The 20,011-nt window shown below is 35.2% G+C and overlaps 3 protein-coding genes across 9 annotated transcripts in view; 2 read left to right on the forward strand and 1 right to left on the reverse strand.

Annotated features, from left to right (window-relative positions):
* Nucleotides 1–9,223, forward strand: part of LOC125665160 (uncharacterized) — a 27,772-nt gene extending 18,549 nt beyond the window's left edge. For 5 of the 6 annotated variants that reach the window (XM_056152077.1, XM_048897768.2, XM_048897770.2 and 2 more), the window contains 4 exons: nucleotides 2,746–2,832; nucleotides 6,979–7,111; nucleotides 7,242–7,329; nucleotides 7,890–9,223. In XM_056152077.1, the coding sequence (XP_056008052.1) occupies nucleotides 2,746–2,832; nucleotides 6,979–7,111; nucleotides 7,242–7,329; nucleotides 7,890–8,120 (539 nt within the window). In that variant the 3' untranslated portion in view covers nucleotides 8,121–9,223. The remainder of the gene's footprint in view (nucleotides 1–2,745; nucleotides 2,833–6,978; nucleotides 7,112–7,241; nucleotides 7,330–7,889) is intronic. The other variant, XM_056152080.1, reaches the window with a different exon arrangement.
* Nucleotides 9,221–16,183, reverse strand: LOC125666896 (uncharacterized). The gene is made up of 2 exons (XM_048900227.2): nucleotides 16,113–16,183; nucleotides 9,221–10,384 (listed from the first exon to the last, which is right to left on the reverse strand). The coding sequence occupies exon 2, from the start codon at nucleotides 10,379–10,381 to the stop codon at nucleotides 9,362–9,364; it is 1,020 nt and encodes a 339-aa protein (XP_048756184.1). The 5' UTR covers nucleotides 10,382–10,384; nucleotides 16,113–16,183; the 3' UTR covers nucleotides 9,221–9,361.
* A 2,603-nt stretch (nucleotides 16,184–18,786) lies between these two features.
* The window catches only part of LOC125666888 (pre-mRNA-processing factor 40 homolog A-like), a 36,055-nt gene continuing 34,830 nt past the window's right edge, over nucleotides 18,787–20,011 (forward strand). Inside the window, exon 1 of one of the 2 annotated variants that reach the window (XM_056152075.1) lies at nucleotides 18,787–18,824. In XM_056152075.1, the coding sequence (XP_056008050.1) occupies nucleotides 18,819–18,824 (6 nt within the window). In that variant the 5' untranslated portion in view covers nucleotides 18,787–18,818. The remainder of the gene's footprint in view (nucleotides 18,825–20,011) is intronic. The other variant, XM_056152074.1, reaches the window with a different exon arrangement.

A 20,011-nucleotide genomic window follows, 5' to 3' on the forward strand; every position in this document is an offset into this window, starting at 1 on the left:
CATAACTGTCTTTTAACAAAGGTGCGATAGCCCATTGATAAAGTGTTCGCTTCGTAACTGAGAGGTCGTGAGTTCGAGTCCCGCTCGTGCCATGACCGCGTCAAACCTGAGACGTATATTTAGGGTGATGTCGCTTCATCCCTGAGTCAGTACCATAGATATCCCAATGTTCTTTCTTACTCCCATGTATATAATATTCCAACCAATCACATTCATTGTTTGAAAAATCACACATACGCTGTATCCTTTCAAGACCGACATATAGCTACCTCACTAACCCCCGTGAATGGCACAGTTCATAATACGACATATAAAGTTGGAACATCCTTCGTTCTATTGCAACTTGGGTAACCTGATTAAGGTGCATGTTCATTGATAAATGTGTCTTAAAATAAAGGTCGCATTTCCCACATTTTTCTCGATCTGCATTGATCTCCTTTGAGTTGTAGTACCAGTATGATACCACAGGATTTATCGTTGAGGGTATAGTTACACTAGAGAAGTCTGAAATACATGAAGACTATTGTAAATCCACTTGAATACCCGAAATTACCTGTATCCATTGGAATTATAATTGGCACCTGTCATATATCCTTTACCTTATTTTCTGTCATTATTATATTACATACACATTTTTCAAGGAACGTGCGGAGAGCTCACAAACGTATGTCATTAATTCATTAATTTGGCGTCCAAATGACACTATACTGCTTTCGAATAATGTTGCATCAATTATTTACTTGAGGTGGAATTATTTGTCTTTATCGTAAATTATGGTAATATCCTTCATTCGCGGGGGCTATATTTCGTTGTTTTTGTGGAATGGATATACCCACGAATTTAAATCCTTTACAAACAAAAGAACTGCATACTGATAAAGAGTAACAGCGCATTGTAGGGTAATGAAACCACCGCGGGTTATGGATGATTATCCTTCCAAATCATGCCGTTAATTTCTTTAACTTAAATTCCCTAACAAAGGAACAGATGTCGTCAACATCAGCAACCTTCTTCACCATAAAAAAATTCAGTCTTGTAATCCAGCATATTTTTAAGTTCAAGTCTACAATTTATATTTTTTACAATGATGCTACTATTGCATCCAAACTTCTTAATTACGAACTTTACAGTGCCTAGATATAAACCATCTTATACATAATCCATCTACATTTAATTTCCCAGTCAATGAGACAAATCAATGTCAGTTACCGTACCTATACTAAATTCTTAAATTTTTACTAAAACCCTTACAAACACTTATAGATTGCTGCATCCAGTAAATGTTCTACCAAACCCCCATCCTTCGTGCTCACGAAAATAGTCAAACGTATCGTCTCACAACATATGCCAGAAGTGGTGTAAATCAAATGTGGATCGTAAAAAGCTCTAAAGAAATTTTAGAAAATTTCAAATCTCAAAACTTTTCTCAAATAAAAACCATCAAAACATACGACTTTTCAACATTTTACACGAACATTCCTCACTAAAGAATAAACACCAAACATATTTTACATCATAGGCATTTGCTTTTTAAAAAAATGGAAAAAGGAAATATTCATATCATGCATAGCTCTCATCCTTAGACGAAATTGACTCCACTTTTCGTCATTCTGCTTTCCCCTAAAAAAGTTTATTGTTATTTCGGATTTCAAACATTTCGGTTGAGCATCACTGAAGAGACATTATTTGTCGAAATGCGCATCTGGTGTATCAAAATTGGTACCGTATACGTTTTACATATAGTGATCAGGCATTCAAAATATTACTTTGTTAAGTAGTCTTTTGGAATTCCCATGAACACGAATTATGCTCCTTTGTTAGTTTCCCTCTTTCCATATTCTCATAAAGTATACTTTATATTGACGACGTTTATCTATGAAAGGTCAAGATAACGAACAGTCATTAATCTCATAAATCCTTTAAGCAATACAAAATTGGGATTTGGGCAAACTCGGGCCCCTGGATTTAGCAAAGGTGAGATAAGGTGCCCAGGAGGAGTAAGAATCCCCATTTTTATTTATCTGTTGATATATCCCTGTGAACTCGAAATAAGACACCAAAGTCTTCCACAACTGCTTTATTTTTCCATATTTCATTGAACATATATATCAACGAAAAACTAACAACTCAACTTTATGACAAACGGAATGATGTCTCCATCGTCAACTTCACATATTTATATTGCTATATTCCAATATCACCTGTATATACATGTATTTAGGTCTCTCAATTGATTCGATACACAAGAGTTTATTCTGCGTATGATCATGTTTTAAATCGACAACGGCTACTGACAAATAAGTTGATGTTACAGGGGTTTCAATAGTCTCATTGAAAGTCAGCAGTTAGCAAACTACCGTGATAACGATGAAAAAGTAAATGAAAAGGTTTCATTTACTAATGCAACCTGTCATTGGATGCTGTTTGACGTGTGTTATATCAATTTTGTTAGGCCGTTCTATACACACTGATGTTGACTACATATTACTCCGATTAACTTATTAAGATATAGGACTCACGGTGGGTGTGATCGGTGGACAAGGGATGCCTACTCCTCAGGCACCTTATCCCGCCTCATGCATGCCCAGGGGTCCATGTTTGTCATTCTCTTAAATTTGTATTCTTTGAAGGAGATATGGGGTTGATCATTACTCTTTATTTTCACTTTTTCATGTAACAGTAAGATTTTGGGTTTTTTTATCTTGCAAGTACAGTACAACATTTTGATGATTTTATGATTTATAGGTTTTCAAACTAACAGTATGCCAAACTCGACGAAGCATTCGTCTGCTGATAGCTTTGAAACAACACTGACATACGCATCAAAAGAAAGTGAGTATTTTTCTACCACCTGAGAAAACGCACTCAAAAATGAAAGTTTTATTGTTCAATTTCTCAAACAACAATATATCAATAAAAAATTTGATAGAAGATAGAAAGAGAGGCTCTTAGTACTTTTTATGATTTGTGATTTATAGGTTTTCAAACTAATAGTATGCCAAGTTTTAGTGTTCAATTTCTCAAACATGTATACATGTATATCAATACTAAAATTTGATAGAAGATAGAAAAAGAGGATTTTGTGTAATGCTCGTGTTTTTCAAGAGACCACTTACTTATTGCATTCCCGGAAATCACAGTACACCAGTTACATAAAAGTGAATAAATGTTAACCAGATTAAAAACGATATCTAATATGAAACGGATGTACAAATGATGTTACACCCTTTCCTTTCAAAATAGATTTTCCTTAAAGTATAATTCTAACTTACTGAGACGAAATTAACTCTGAATCTTCTAAACATTATAATGTATAGAGACAATAATATATTTACATGTACAAGTACGTATATCTACAACATACTCATATTGATCAATGCAGGAAGACAGATTTGATATAAGATACACTTTACACGACCACTCCTCACGATGAATTAAAGACTTAACGTTTTGATATCATAGACAGCTGCTTCTTCAAGAAAAATGGGAAAAGGCAATATCGTATGTAGTGATCAGGTGATATTCCAATATCATCTGCATATAGTATTTAGGTCTCTCAATTGATTCGATACACAAGAGTTTGTTCTGCGTATGATCAGGTTTTAAATCGACACGGCTACTGACAAATAAGTTGATGTTACAGGGGTATCAATAGTCTCATTTAAAGTCATCAGTCAGCAAACTATCGTTATAACGATGAGAAATTATATGTAAAGGTTTCATTTACTAATACAACCTGTCATTGGATGCTGTTTGACGTGTGTTATACCAATTGTTAGGCTGTTCTATACACACTGATGGTGACTACAGATTACTCCGTTTACCTGGTCAAGATATAGGGCTCATGGTGGGTGTGATCCGTCTACAAGGGATGCCTATTCCTCGGGCACCTGATCCCACCTCATGCATGTCCAGAGGTCCGTGTTTGCCATTCTCTTCAATTGTATTCTTTGTATTCTTTAAAGGAGATATGGGGTTTATCATTACTTGTAACAGTAAAACTTTGTTGTTGTTGTGGGTTTTTTTCTTGTAAGTACAGTACAACATTTTAATGATTGTGGCCTTCAACTCGACATTTCAATATATTGATGACGTTTTGTCTATTAACAATGATATTTTTATTCATATGTCAATTCGACACATCCCAGTGAAGTCGAAACAACACACCTCGGAGTCTTCCACATCTGCTTCTTACTTAATATATCATTGAACATAGATGTTAGCGGCAAACTGACAACTTCACTTTATGAAAAATAGGATAACTTCAGCTTCTCCATCGTCATCTTTCCATACTTACGTAACAAACAAGTTCATGTTATAGGGGTGTCAACAGTCTCGTTTAAAGTCAGGATTTCATGTTATAGGGGTGTCAACAGTCTCGTTTAAAGTCAGAATTTCATGTTATAGGGGCTTCAACAGTCTCGTTTAAAGTCAGAATTTCATGTTATAGGGGTGTCAACAGTCTCGTTTAAAGTCAGCATTTCATGTTATAGGGGTGTCAACAGTCTCGTTTAAAGTCAGCATTTCGCAAATTCTATGGTCCTTATAACGATCTACTTTCCCAATTCAACCTTTCATTGGGTGAAATGCCGTCTGACGTGTTTCATACTAATTGTTAGGCCATTCTTTACACAGTACTCTGCATACCTGATTGATAAATGGGACTCACGGTGGTTTGACCGGTCGACAGGGGATACTTACTCCTCCTAGGCACCTGATCCCACTTCTGGTATAACAAGGGGTCCGTGTTTGCTCAAAAATTAATTACATTGAGCACTGTTCGTTGTCTTCATCTTGTCATAATAAAGCAGATCAAGGGATTATTATGTAAATCCACGTAGTCTGCACTGACTGCTGTCTTTATTATTATGTAAATCCACGTAGTCTGCACTGACTGCTGTCTTTATTATTATGTAAATCCACGTAGTCTACACTGACTGCTGTCTTTATTATTATGTAAATCCACGTAGTCTGCACTGACTGCTGTCTTTATTATTATGTAAATCCACGTAGTCTGCACTGACTGCTGTCTTTATTATAATGTAAATCCACGTAGTCTGCACTGACTGCTGTCTTTATTATTATGTAAATCCACGTAGTCTGCACTGACTGCTGTCTTTATTATTATGTAAATCCACGTAGTCTGCACTGACTGCTGTCTTTATTATTATGTAAATCCACGTAGTCTGCACTGACTGCTGTCTTTATTATTATGTAAATCCACGTAGTCTGCACTGACTGCTGTCTTTATTATTATGTAAATCCACGTAGTCTGCACTGACTGCTGTCTTTATTATTATGTAAATCCACGTAGTCTGCACTGACTGCTGTCTTTATTATTATGTAAATCCACGTAGTCTGCACTGACTGCTGTCTTTATTATTATGTAAATCCACGTAGTCTGCACTGACTGCTGTCTTTATTATTATGTAAATCCACGTAGTCTGCACTGACTGCTGTCTTTATTATTATGTAAATCCACGTAGTCTGCACTGACTGCTGTCTTTGGAAGTGGGTTATTTTGTCTCATCACACTTGACTAAGGAATTTTGGAGCACGACCGACACGCGTTTTCTACGGTTATAGACTAATTGTAAAATTGGCTTTAGAAAACTCTGTTGATTCAACTAAGGCAGTTTCCTGGTACAACTTTAACTAATATCCGACAATAGGTAAGATATGTCTAAATGGTCGACACATGAGTAAGTTTTCCGGAAATTAAACAACTGTTCATGTGTGATGATCCGAATCCTTCACATTGATCCTTGTTTTCTTTAACATGTGTTTCATCTTTTGAAGTGGTTTTTTTTTTTTTTTTTTTTTTTTTTTTTTTTTTTTTGGTTTTTTGCCTTACAATTTACTTTATAGTTGTAAGTATTGTGTTTGAAGCAACATGTTTTGGAACATTTCCTGAACTTTTGTAATACATACAAGGGAACCATAACGAGTCCTAGATCACTCCACGATTTGTATCCTAAAACAGATGTAGTGACAAAGATTTCCAGCTGATAATCTTTGTATGGAATAACACGTATTTCTGAGTATCACCGGAATAACTGGTAAAATATATTTTCCTGGTATAGACATATGATGAACGGATAAATTAGTGGTAAGTTTCACAAAAGCTTTCCGGTGTTGTTTTACAGATTCTAGATTGTGCTACATTATTAGTTGACATGTTTCTGTATTTTTGCAAGGCAGAATTTATTAAGAAGCTTTTACACGAGAAGAAAAAATCTCTTTCGCAGACCTTCAACGCGACCTTAAGATATATCAACGATTTTTTATGCATTAACAATGTTCATTTCTATTCATATATCAATATATCCCAGTGAACCCGAAATAAAAGACACAACAGAGTCTTCCATATCTTCTTCATATTTGGATAACTTATCGATCATTGATGTCATCGGCAACCAACATCACAACATGGGTCTTTTGTTGATATTTATTATATATCAAATATCATAAATATATGAAAAAATCAGCGTATGTGTTACCATATTCAAAACAAAACTTTGTCTTTGAATAGGTTGATATTTTCTGTGGTGAAGTAAATATATTGCAAATACGAATAAAAAAAGTGGCTTTCCATGGTAGCTGAAAGCTCTAGAAAATTTTTATCATATAATTCTCTCTTTCGTAATTTTCTCTCCACCGTTCCTAAAGCTTTACAAAGACCATGAATTGTTTTACAAATAATTTAATGTTAACGAGATAAAAACAGATTCTGATACGAAACGGAATGACAAATAATGTTGGATATTGGAGCTAAAATCTGCTGTATTTATTAACATTTGTTAATACGTTACACTGAAATATTCAATATCGATCTAAATGTTGTATAAAAACAGCGTACAGTTATCAGATAGGGACATTTGATTTCTGTATAACAAAATCCTTTAAATGGAGTCATGGTCACACTATAATGAGATGGCGCTTAACCACAATCGCACAATGTGTGAAATTTAATTACAGTGGCAAGGAATAACGACCTCCCAGTTGGTATGATTGCTGGTGCTGCGGCGGCGGGGTTTGTTTTAGGGATCATTTTCTGCGGGATTTTCTGTGTTATGCTCTCACGATGCAAGAAATCGACGTCTGAGAAGAGGTACTTTCTATATTTCATAATCATATCTAATGAGGAGGTTACCAGTTTTCATAGACATGATATATACGGGGTTTTTTTTGGTTTTTTTTTTTTTTTTTTTTTTTTTTTTTTTTTTTTTTTTTTTTTGCAGGTCTGTCGAGTTCGCTGCAACTGTCGATAACTACGGTTTTAACGTTGTTGCAATAAGCACTGGAAAAACAGAACAAAAGACAGTTCAGGTTGTTAAAATCAAGTTATATACTAGTATATATTTGTCCTTCAACTCTAGTTACTTACAGGGGTATTTATGTCCATACATTCTAGTTACTTACAAGCATATATATGTCTTAAAATTAAAGTTGCTTACTATTAAATGTTCTCGGAGTGAAGGTCCTGTTTAGTACATTAATTTACTAACGTCAAATAGCATCGCTTTTAAAGAGGGGGTGGGGACAGCCGCAAACAATTCCGAGAGGGAAAAATAATCTAAGGTAAAACATCTTATTCCTTTCAGCGTGGGACAGCCTGTTTTCCTTGGGGTTTTTTTATATGTAAGAAAAATGATATGTCCCAAACACCCCCCCCCCCCTATTTTATGTACCTGTACATGTAACTAGTGTGGTCCTTAACAAATGTTGAAGGAAGAATCACCACACATCGCATATAGCAATAGATTTTAGTAATCGTATTGCTGACATTTCAATATATAAGTGAAATATTTTCTTTTGAAAGCTAAGCGACGCCCACGCGTTAAATGTAAGCTAACATTTTTAGGTTTCAAAAATTGTATTGTTTAAAGGTATCAGAGGAAAGATCTCGGAAACATGTCGACCGGAAAGGACAGACGTCACCGCCTGATGACATCTATAACCACCTTAATGAGGCTTCCGGTATGTCGGATATCCAGCCTGAATACGACCATGTCCCCTCTAATGATACAAATGGCGAAACATATCATCGTCTAGATTTAAACATCACCAGAAATGCAAATACAACGCCACTGGTTGATATGGAGAATCATTATGACTAGAACCTTTGTGATAGTGACGGTGTACATAGCGATGCCCCCCTTCCCCAATATATTGATCGACTGTTATAGCTATTTGAAAATATTTATATTTCCAGGGTTTTTGCCTTCGATACCTTTACTCATTGAAATGATAGCCATTTCCTCACGAATGAGAACGATGGGCGTATCATTCGTTATAAATTAGTGCGACTATTTTAACTGGGAATATTTCGAAAGAATGAAAAGTAAAGCGCAAATACAACTACAACACGTCACGCCGGGATACTTCTCATGACGCGTTAACGCGCGTCATAAGTACGCTGACGTAAAGCGCCGCACAGTTCATATCCTCGTGTATTTTCAACAATAATGGGGTGTTTTTTTCTTCTAATTACACTGGACATGAAATTTAAAAATACCTCGATGTAATTTTAATCAGTCGATGTCGTGGTAATTGTTTGGCTATTTGATAACATTTATTGGAATTTACAAAAGGAGAGATTTTTTAAAGTTAAAAATGGAAATAAGTTTCACAACATAAACGAATTATGCTTTCGTATTCAACTGGTTGAGTGGGGATCTTTTGATGGTTTGTCAATTTTCGATATGCTTTCTCCAAAAAAAAAAAAAAAAAAAAAAAAAAAAGTACAGACAATCTTGTAATGTTTGCTACATGTCTGTTATAAGTTTGTAACGTAAATCCTATGTAACTACACACGTTTTAATTCATAAGAAATATCAAACTATACTCTATGTGTATGTATGTTGTTTAATTTCAAACTGTCATTGAAGTGTATGCAAAAAAATTTAATTTCACACTGTCCTCTATTACATATTTATGTATTTTGTTTATGTATGTTGTACGTGTGTGTTAATTTATATGTTTTACTGATTAATGTCAGTCAATAGCTACACAAGGCTAGCGATTTTGTTCCATATAATCTGACTCTAAGAACATAGGCTACCCCTCAAAAAGTTGATTATAGAATATTGTAAATGTTTCAATTTTGCTAAAACCCATATTTACATCAAATCACGTCATTATCATTATCATCAGTACTATCTCTTTTTATTTTTCACAAATCTTTAATTGAAATTCAATAAAGAATAACAATATTTCATTTCAATAGTTACCGTTGAATTTTCAATTTTAATGCATCAAAATTCGAAAAGCAATGACTGTGGTTTATTTTTTATCCGAATGAAGCACAGTGATGTTGAAGTATGGAGCTGCAATGTATACTAAATACACTTATATGTAGCTATGTTAAATCCTTCCTTTTCCAACTTTCCCAGCACCATTTGTACTGATAAGAAATTATATGAGTTCTTCGTAGTTTTTCTTGAATACCACAATATCTTTCTACAGGTTGTTGGAGGTGCCGCAAAGTAGGATGAGTGGCAAACTGCACGTGCCTAAATTGAGTTATCATTCCACTATCTATAAGTTCCTCCATTATTTCAAATTCACAGCCTTCGCAATTGATTGTAATTAGATCGACTTCGTAACAAGGAACACCGATCCGCAGGAGAAAATGTGCCGTGTTTACGACGCGTAGTAAACAATTTCCGCCATTATCATTTCCGGCAAAAATGGAAGTTGCATCCCCTCCGTTGCCGACGACATTAACGTACATTTTGTTATACTTCCTTGCAAGACCAAAGTTATATATAAGCACGCTATTATTACTCTTGAACATGTGGACAAGATTAGAGTACAAAGTCTTGATTGGTTCTAATATCACATAATTCCCAGGATTATACCTCTTGACAATGGCCTCCGCATCTTCGCCTTTGTTTCCACCAATATCAAAAACAGTACTATCCGAGCTTAAATATGTGTGGTGATTATGACGTATATATTGAGTATTTCCCGCCCAAAATGACCCTAATCCCTCTTTGTAGTCCCTCTTCCAGTTTCGAATACACTCCACCTTCCGTTGAGTTTCGTCCGGCGTCAGCTGAGTTTTTGATTTCGTAAAATTCTTTCGTAAGCAAGTCACTTGGTCTCTGCTTCTGAATTTCATCGAAACTTTTCCTATCAACGATTTGACTGTCTCGATCCCCGAGAGCTTAAAATCAAGGTCCGTTTCCCCGCATTTTGTTGATTTCGTTTTTGATTCAATATCAGTGTTTGGAACAGTATTGGAGGAGCTTCTAGGTAAAGACTTGTCCTGATTCAGTCCGGATGTTCTGTACCAGCTGTTGATGAAAACACCAGCAACTATTGTAAGAGAGCAAACTACCACTATTTTCTGAACTTGGGGTGATTTCCCGCTCATTTTCTACAAAAACAAAAATTAGGTTGACCCTGAAAGTAAACATTTTAGCTGTTATGCTATTGATTTTCAAACAAGAGCACCGCAAACAGTACTACATGCGCCCATTAGACCTTCAATGCAATATCTGTATCAATGATGAAAAAAGTCTGAAAACCACATAACCTACTTTTAGGTCACGGGTTCACCAATCAAGTTGAAATATGAACTAATTATGTATTACACTGAAAGGGAAGTTGTGACAAAATTTCATAGCAATGCCTCTATTCATAACGAAAACAAATCTGGAAAACTGTTTCACCTACCTCTCTCCCTAAAGTATGCCATGGTACACCAATCCATCTGAAATGCAAACTGAACTTATACTCCTCCGAGAGGAAGCTTGTGACTAAATTTCAGAGCAATATCTGTATCGGTAACGAAAACAAGATTTTTCTAATAAGTGATACTACAACCTTGACCTTTGACCTTAAAAAACGATATAGGCACCCTCCGCTTGGCTTAAGGTGTATGTGTCCCAAGTTTGACAATCCTAGCCCAGCGGTTCGTCTGTATCCTGCCTACAAGGTTTTCATACTAAGTGATATTACGATATTGACCTTGAAGAACACAAGACGTCCTCCACTTAACATGAGGAGTATGTGTAACAAAATTGCCGGTCCTATCCCCAATAGTTCGGTCTGTATTCTGCCTACAAGGTTTTCCAATTATCTGATAAGTACTACGAACTTGAACTTTGACCTCTGATCTTGAAACACAATAGGCATCTTCCTCTCATCATGGTGATTAAATGTACCAAGTTGTAAGATCCTGGGGCCAGTTTCACAAAACTAACTTACGTCTAAGATCTAACTTAAGACATAAATTTTTCCTAAGTTCATTCCTTATCCGTTTCACAAAAAGTGTCGTATCTTAGGATTTTCATAAGTTCTTTCGTAACTTTACGAAAGGTAAGTAGGTGTTCAAACTAAATATGGCGGCGGCCTTTATTTTGCTGTGTCGTCGTCAACTTAGACGAGAAAGGCAGTTCAGAGATGGAAACAATCTTTTAGATTATATGAACGACATGGAGATTGTTTTAAAATTTAAACTACCACTTCATTTGATCATCGACTTATACCAAATGATGGAAAACGATTTAAAAAAGACCCACTTGTAGGTCCCAAGCATTGCCAACATCGTTACAAGTCATGGCTGCCCTCAGGTTTTATGCCATGGGGAATTTCCATTTGGTGACTGCTGATCTTCACGGCATCAGTAAGTCCAACGTTTCCAGAATAGTTAGAGACGTTTCTTCTTTACTTTCAAACATGATCCCTAACTGCATCAAGATGCCAGAAGGAGATGCAGAGGGCTTAGTGGAACTTGAAGGTTCCTTATCGAGAGTATCAACCCCACCCGAAATCCCAGAAACGCACGTGTTTCCAATTATAGCTTGTCCTCTACTGGAGTGGTTTCTACTTCTCTGGGCAGGGGGTCATCGCCAGTTTTTTGTTCTCGTCTATTCAACGCTATATTCCTTTTCGTATCGCCCGTTAATCAGCTCCATGTATAATATACACTTCTGTGAATGCAATCCTTTTGCATACAAGACAACCAAACACAACTTTGGTGTAAGCCAGGCAAGCTTGTCGGGCAGCCGACGTTTAATAACTTTACAACAAATTTACTACATACATGTTAACTGACGAGAACAAGTTTTATGCAAGTACTGAATCAAATAACAAAATGTCAAGAAACCCCCATCATTGACGTTAAAAACCGCCCAGGAAAAACCATAGATAAAATATTTGAAAAAAAACTATGGAAACCTGTGTCCGAAAGCAAGTGTTAAGTAACGTCTAAGGGTGAATATCGGACCTTATCCATAATTAAATATAATAATAAAAAATTGTGCTACGTGCACTTCGTGAGACTGGCTTAGAATGACCTTACTCATGATATCGACACTTTATATAGGCCTTCCTATGGCCACGCCTTGTATTACTACGCATAGGCATTCGAACACGTTCCTATCATACAACGTTTTCCCGCTATTCTTCGAAACACGGGAAAACTACATTCTTTTTTAGCTCATCAACTGTCTTTTCGTGGGAGGTATTAACTGCGTTTACCTTTGCTGTAATTTCTTCCCATTGTATTTGTTTAGCTGAATTTGTAACGCTGGAGTTCTGTTTGGAAATAACACTTCTTTTCTTTTTTCTACCTCCTCAGTTAAATCTATTTCTGCCGTTGAGATATTAGGATTTCTTTTTGACTGCGTCATGTTTACATTTCGAGCACGGCATGGGTTGTGTGGCTCGATTTATTCGTTGAATTGGATAGTGAGTTGAACAATAAAATCATTGAAACATGACAGACCGTCAGTTATTGGAAATGTGTTGAATTTCTATTAAGGTCTTCTATCAATTATCTTTTTCAATGATTAATTTACACAGGCCGTTCATTCACTACCGGTATTTAAACTGTAAATGCAAAATCTGAAAACACTGATTTAAGATATATCTTAGGAAAAGAGATTTCTTATGAACGTTTCGTGAAACAGTTGTGGATATTCTTAGGAAATTCGTAAGTTAGAACTAAGAATATCTTACGACATATCTTAAGATATATCTTAGGAAAGTTTTATGAAACTGGGCCCTGGAGCTTACAGTTGAGTTTATTTTGTATTTTGCCTATAATGTCCGGACAGACAGACCGACAGTCATACCATAATACGTCCGTCTTTGGAACATAAACCTAATAATTAAAACGTTCTTTATTTTAACAGTTGGGGTTGCGATACTTCTACCAGTAAGCGATGACTACTATGCCACTGTTGGGGGTGCGCATATTGGTGAAGGTCTATTTATAGGCGAGTTTAAAAACAAACGAAACCAGTGGCTTATTTTGACGGAGACGAGCATCCAAGGCTCGGAGTCATCACAGTGGAGGTGGGTAAGGCATTCCAATCCTTGATGGTACGGGGGTAGAATGATTCCTTCCTCACTGATGCGTATGCGATATCAAATTACCATAGATCTAATATTATTTTTAAAAAACCGTAAGGTTTTTCAATCATTATATTTCATAAAACAAGATGATTTACCTTCTGGTATTAACTGACACAGCTGTATCCACACCCTGTGAACCGTTGAACTCGTGTACAAGCACCCTATCTCATCAATGTGGTTATAACGTATAACACAAAAGACAGCGTTTCAAAGACTTTTTACGGGTCAGAGATGACATTTTGCACATAATGAAGCAGTGCATGTAATGTGTGCCTTTACTGTGCGATTTAAAAATTAAAGAGCTGTCGGGACAAACTAAGGCTCTGTATGGTGAATTAAAGAGAATCTGCTGGAACGTGAGGCTCTGTACATAAACAGTCAAAATTACACGTTTGTTTGGTCACTAGTTTGTTGTATTACGTCACTAGTTTGTTGTATTACGTCCCAAACTTCCACCAGAGTTCGTTTGCTTACTATTCGTAGGTGACGTAATGAGGCCTCGACGCACGGAGTTTAATTACGTCCCTTCAAGAGTTCCCCACTCATATTGTGACATCACCAGGTTTAGGTGAAGTAGCACCTATATACTTAACGCTCAAGGCCGTGGCAGTTAGGGTTTAGTAACGTGCCAACGCCTGCCGCGACAAATCACTACCTATTTTTAACGCGGCCATGGCACGAGCGGGGCTCGAACTCACGACCTCCCGGTTATAAAGCAAACGCTCTACCGCGAAGCAGAATTTACGAGATCGTTTATTACTGGACTTTGATAAAATGAAAAATCTAGGCCAAAGAGTCATAAGAATATATTAGAATGCAAGATTGCAATGGATTTAAAACTCATATATTGTAATTTTTAAGATTTTCTGGGTGGGTGTCAGTACAAATTGACACATTGTACTTTTTGTATCTACACCCATTTTAAATTTTTAAAAAATCACATCACGGCATAACTAACAGATCTTTCCCTATAACAAAAATATTCTGTTGACGAGAATTTATCAGATTAATTGATACAGCAAATTATTTATGACAAAGATAGGGGGGGGGGGGGGGGGGGGGTCCGACCCCAGAGCCCACTCTAGATCCGCCACTGTAATCGGAGTTCCTATTTAATCAGAAATTTAAAATTATCAATCTGTTATAACAAATCATTAATCTGCTATAACAAATCATTAATTTGTTATAACAAATTATTAATCTGTTATATACCAAATTATTAATTGTTACAACAAATTTAACAGATTATCAATATCAACGACAAGAGATCATAATAGACAATCATGGATTTTCTCTCCATAGCCTCCGCATATCAAAAGGTCTATGTCAAAAGACATAAATGCTATGGCCCGGACAAACTTAGTATTATACTTCAAGAAGCGGAAGAAGAAGAATTCACACTAAAACAATATGTCCCCTTTCAGGGAAGGGAAGATGTAATTACTGATAAATATTCTTAAAGAAAAATGTGAAATACTACCGGTACAAAAACTTAATCAAGAACATGCATACATTTTCAAAATGGGTTTCCTGCAAACTGAAAGTTAAGTGCTTAATATAAAATCTAGCATCATGTAGTAGAAGGCTTTGTAAGTTAAAATAATTCACAGTAGTAAATAAAGTGAGCTAATCTACAAAAGCTAAATATAATATGAATAGAATTTACATTATATGTAGCTTAGATATGCAACCAGGAAAATTAGTATCGATTTCATAACCTTTTGCAGTAGTGATACTTTTAGCTAATGCTCAGGTTACCAATAAAGCATGTGGGCCTCTTGTTAAATTAATGATTTTAAATAGCAATTTAGTAACTTAAAATAACAAATTGATAATCTGTTACAACAAATTAGCAATTTGAAATAACAGATTAATAATTTGTTATAACAGATTGATAATTTGTTAAAACAAATTAGTAATTTGTTATAACAGATTAGTAATTTGTTATAACAAATCATTAATCTGTTATAACAAATTATTAATTTGTTATGATAAACTAAAAAAAAAAAAAAAAAAAAAAAGATACTGCTGTGGCCCTGATATGCTTCCGTAGGTGTCCCTAAACCTTAAATTTCTTTCTTTTGCCAAAGAGGGAAATCTTGCTGAAAAATAGCATGCTAATTAACAGATATCCGGGACACCTGTGATTTATTGATCTTAGTCACATCACGACATCTGAAAAGCGTTTAAAAGATTTGTTCATGTGTGGCTAGAGTTATAAACTGTCTCTTTATCTACCAAACCTTTGAAAGAAAATTAAATCGGTGCCCTGCCCCGAATGCAGTTTTTATTTCAAACCTTTGAATAATTTTGGTTCATATCTATTTGTACTTTGAATACCGGTATGTATTTCTCATTGTTCTGATTACAACTATGCATGAAAGTCAATAAAGAAGAGACGAGTGATGTTTAATTCGTCAATATAACAAATTCAACAAATATGTGCTGTTGTACATAGAATGGTGCATTGAAAATTCAAAATTTGCGGTTGTTTATATTCGTTATATACAGCAATCACATTTCTCTACATCTTATCATGCATTAAAAGAAACTTGTTGATAGAAAACATGTCCACAGTAGACTTTTGAAATATTTTTCACATGCAGACGAAATTATGGTTGCATTTTTTTTCTGAAACACCATGTACACACTACATAATGAAAAAGTGAAGATATCGAACAGTGATTAATCTTTTTAAAAATCCCACAAAGAATGCAAAATTAAGAATAGGGCCAACATACCAAAGGTGGGAACACTTGCCTAAGAGGAGTTCGTAAGCATCCCTGTTGACCGGTCACACCCACCCTCAGCTCTGAATCTTAATCAGGAAAACGAAATAATCCGTATAGTCAAACTAATTATGCAACGAACGGTCCAAACACGTTCGACAGTATTCGACCCTGTGACAACTTGTACTTGCAAAGTAAATCGTTATAACGACCATAGAATTTGCAAAATTTATGCTGCCTTTCAACAAAACTTTTAAAAACCCCTAAACATCAACTGATTTGTTGATCAATAGTCTGCCTCAATTAAAAAATTGATCACACGCAGAATAAATTTCCCAAGTCTTTTTAACTTCATCATATATCTTTACAATAATTTTCCTTATATTACGTATTAACATTTTTCATTGTTGAATTAATTAAAAGCATGTCGATTTCTAGGAGAACGGGTTGTAGTGACCAATACATAGATGATAGATGCATGTTCCTCACTGGTTTGATCTATGTATTAATTATGATGTCTGTGATTTCTTGTAAATTATGAAATATACTTTCTCTTTAAAATATATCACAGTGAGACAAATTATATACATGTACATTACTGTAGATATTTAGGGGCGAAATCAAAAGTTCAATGTCTGACAAAAAACTAAATTTACATAGTTTTCACCAAGACACCCCCCCCCCCCTTTAAAAGTAAATATGATGAATGTTGAAACTACTAGTAATCGAAAATCATACGAGCATATATAATTAACACTCTGTATACGTTTTCTACTGTTTTCCACAAATGAAAGTGAACATTAAACCTATTAAATGTTCATTAAAATGTTATATTATTATGTGGTTTTAACAGTCACTTGTCTTTTCACTAAAGTGTAATCAATGTCGGATGACAGAAATTTACAGGAGTTCACTCTTCCTCAACTATGTATTTGAATTTAGATTTCACTCTTCCTCAACTATGTATTTGAATTTAGATTTTTATTCAACATCGATCTTTTAATCTCGCCTTTTACATCATATAATTCTCACTTCCACTTGTCATTTATCCAGGAATATCCTAACTAAAGGAATAGACCGAGAACACCCGCTGAGAGCCCTATATCTTAATCTGTAGTCCAAATCAGTGTGTAAAGAAGGTTTGCAACACACCAGACAGCATTTGACCCAATGATATCTTGTATTAGCAAATTAGATCATTATATAACGACCATAGAACTTGCGAAATACTGACTTTAAACGATACTGCTGAAACCCCTGTAATATCAACTTGTTTGTCAGTACCCTGCCCCGATTTAAAAACTGATCATATGCAGAACAAGCTCTTGTGTAACGAACCAGTTGAGATATATACACACCAAATGCAGGTGATGATGGAATATTGCTACATTTATGGGAAACAGATGACGGAGAAGCTGAAGTCATCCCGTTTAAATAGACTGTAAATTTTGTGGTAATAAGCACTGTGGAGAATTACATTGAATATTACATTACTGGGGATCGGGCTGAACTTAACGACCTGTTTCGACAGCGTTATGAACAGGCTTATTTTCTCTTCTTTTTTTAAAAAAAAAAAAAATTACTTTCATCGGTAAAACAAACAACGGACACTGTTTTTTTTGTTTTTTAAAACTTTGACTAGTGTAAGTTGGTATTTTTCATCGACATATTTTTACTTCATGTTACTGTTATTAGTTAATTTTTTTTTAAATTGGGCGTATAATTAATTTTTACTGGACACAAAAACACTCTTAAGTTAAATATTTGTTAAAAATATATGCTAAATGTCCGGGGTGGGGTGGGGTGGGGTCGTGGCTGAAACAAACAGGAAAAAAGGTGTGGATCGACAAGATGTAGTGGATAGAAAATGATATGAAAGCCAGAGCCGTAAATTACATGGAGGCGGCGGAGGCAGCTGCCTCCTCCAACTTTTGAGCCAAAAAAAATTTAAATTTAAAGTTCATTAGAATTTATGTTGTTTCCAATAACTAAGAACATGATACCTCCCTTACAAAGCATTCCAAATCTTTCTTTTAGAATGAGTTAGTCAAGTAACATCTTAGAAGGCCCTAGAATCAAGGATTTTGCACGAAACGTGTTCAGTGTGCACAAAATGTGCTCAGCGTCTGGCGGCCCCCAGACCCCCGCCTAATTTCCTGCCTCCTCCAAATTGAAGGTTAATTTACGGCCCTGAAAGCACTGGATTCCAGCAACACCTGATACCTAAAAATGTCGGATCCACTAAGTGGATGCAAGGTAAAAAAATTTTTATAACAGATATAGATATTATGCACTAAAATGACCAACGACACGAATATTACATACATTGTACATAAAATTCCAAGATCTTGCCGGATGCATCAAATGAAGTAGGATTTTACTTTGTTTACGTGGAATTTTCATTTGATGAAACAACAATATAAACGATCATTAATGCATGAAATGCACCAATAAAAGGTGTTTCTGAAGTATTTCAATTTTAGTTGAACTTTCAAGTAAAGATATGTGAATATAATGTAAGAATAAAGGGGTTTCATTGGAAACAATTGAGATAAATATGGGTTTCCAGCTGTATCAAAACATTTATGAATAGTTTTACAAAATTCTATAGCAATTTGTTGAGGGGTGGGGTGTGTTATGATCTTTTTAATCTGACAATGAAAGAATCCCGGAATTATGAATTCCTTTCGTTTACGGGTTGAACGTTATTTGTAAACGATGGCGGTAAGTCAGACATGATTGTTTCTCACGGAATTGTTTTATTGATATTGTTTTGTGAATGCATTAATAGGAAGGGGTGATCACATTAAACAAAACAAATTATAGCAGAGAAACTTTGTAAAACAATTAATGCCATTACAAAGGTAAATAATAGAACTGCACGCGGCGTTACTTTTCGGTAGTTAGAATTTCCTCAGACTTAATTCAACCGGTCCAGTCCAAAGACTATTTCTACCTACGTAGCTATTAATAGCTGCCTAGGTATTTAGACCTACTTAAAGTAGCTACTTCTACCTTTTATTTAAAAATATAAATGAATAATAATTATGGCACATCTTTTAAACAGGTCAGTCGTTTTATGTATCATGTTGTGCATGTGCACGGCAAAATTCAGAGTGTAAAAATACTTTGCGAGGGTGGAGAATGTAGAGGAAATGCATGAAAAATCGGCCCAAAAACCTTTATTGTAAAAATACATGAAGGTAAATTTTAAAATTAATACAGGATTTCAATTTTGTAAGACATTCTAGACTTCTTATCACGTACTGTGACGTAGTTTTGATCCTACTTAAAGCTCCTAGAAAATGGAACTGGGTGTAGTTTTTTATGCAAATTTGAAAGGTTAGAAAGTAATAATTTTTTGTCCAGTATTTTTGTGGTATTCATCGTCAGTGTAAGTGAATCAAGAAATTTGGTACACATCATATTGTGCTGTTCCTGTGATTGTCTATGAAATGCAAGTAGAGGAAAAACTAGGTAACAATAGCTACCTGGAGTAGGTTTAAATACCTAGGTAGCTATAAGTAGCTACGAAGGTAGAAATAGTCTTTGGACTGGACCTGTCATGTACTACAATGCAGCTTTACCACCAACTCAGTGTTCGAAATTAACCATAGACCAAGTTTATGTCAAATGACACTGGTCTATGCCAATTGTAATTGGGATAGACCAAATTGTCTATGCCGATTTTTTAGATTTAAAGCAATAAAGATATCCTAAAAGTCAACATCTGATAAACGTTATGAGGAAAGGAAAGGAAAGGAGGACATTGTTTTTGGAATGGAAAGAAAATATGTTTTCTAAGCACATTAGAAGTAAATAACAATGTTTTAAATTTGTGTTATTTTTTTTTCAATGTTGCGGTCTTATCCAATTTTAAGAGGTCTATGTCATCTTGTTTTGGCATAGAC

Source organism: Ostrea edulis, chromosome 10 (assembly GCF_947568905.1).
Source record: "Ostrea edulis chromosome 10, xbOstEdul1.1, whole genome shotgun sequence".
Lineage (NCBI taxonomy): Eukaryota > Metazoa > Mollusca > Bivalvia > Ostreida > Ostreidae > Ostrea > Ostrea edulis.

Excerpts from the sequence above, each read along its gene's own strand:
- LOC125666896 (XM_048900227.2), bottom strand. The coding sequence starts at position 10,381 with ATGAGCGGGAAATCACCCCAAGTTCAGAAAATAGTGGTAGTTTGCTCT.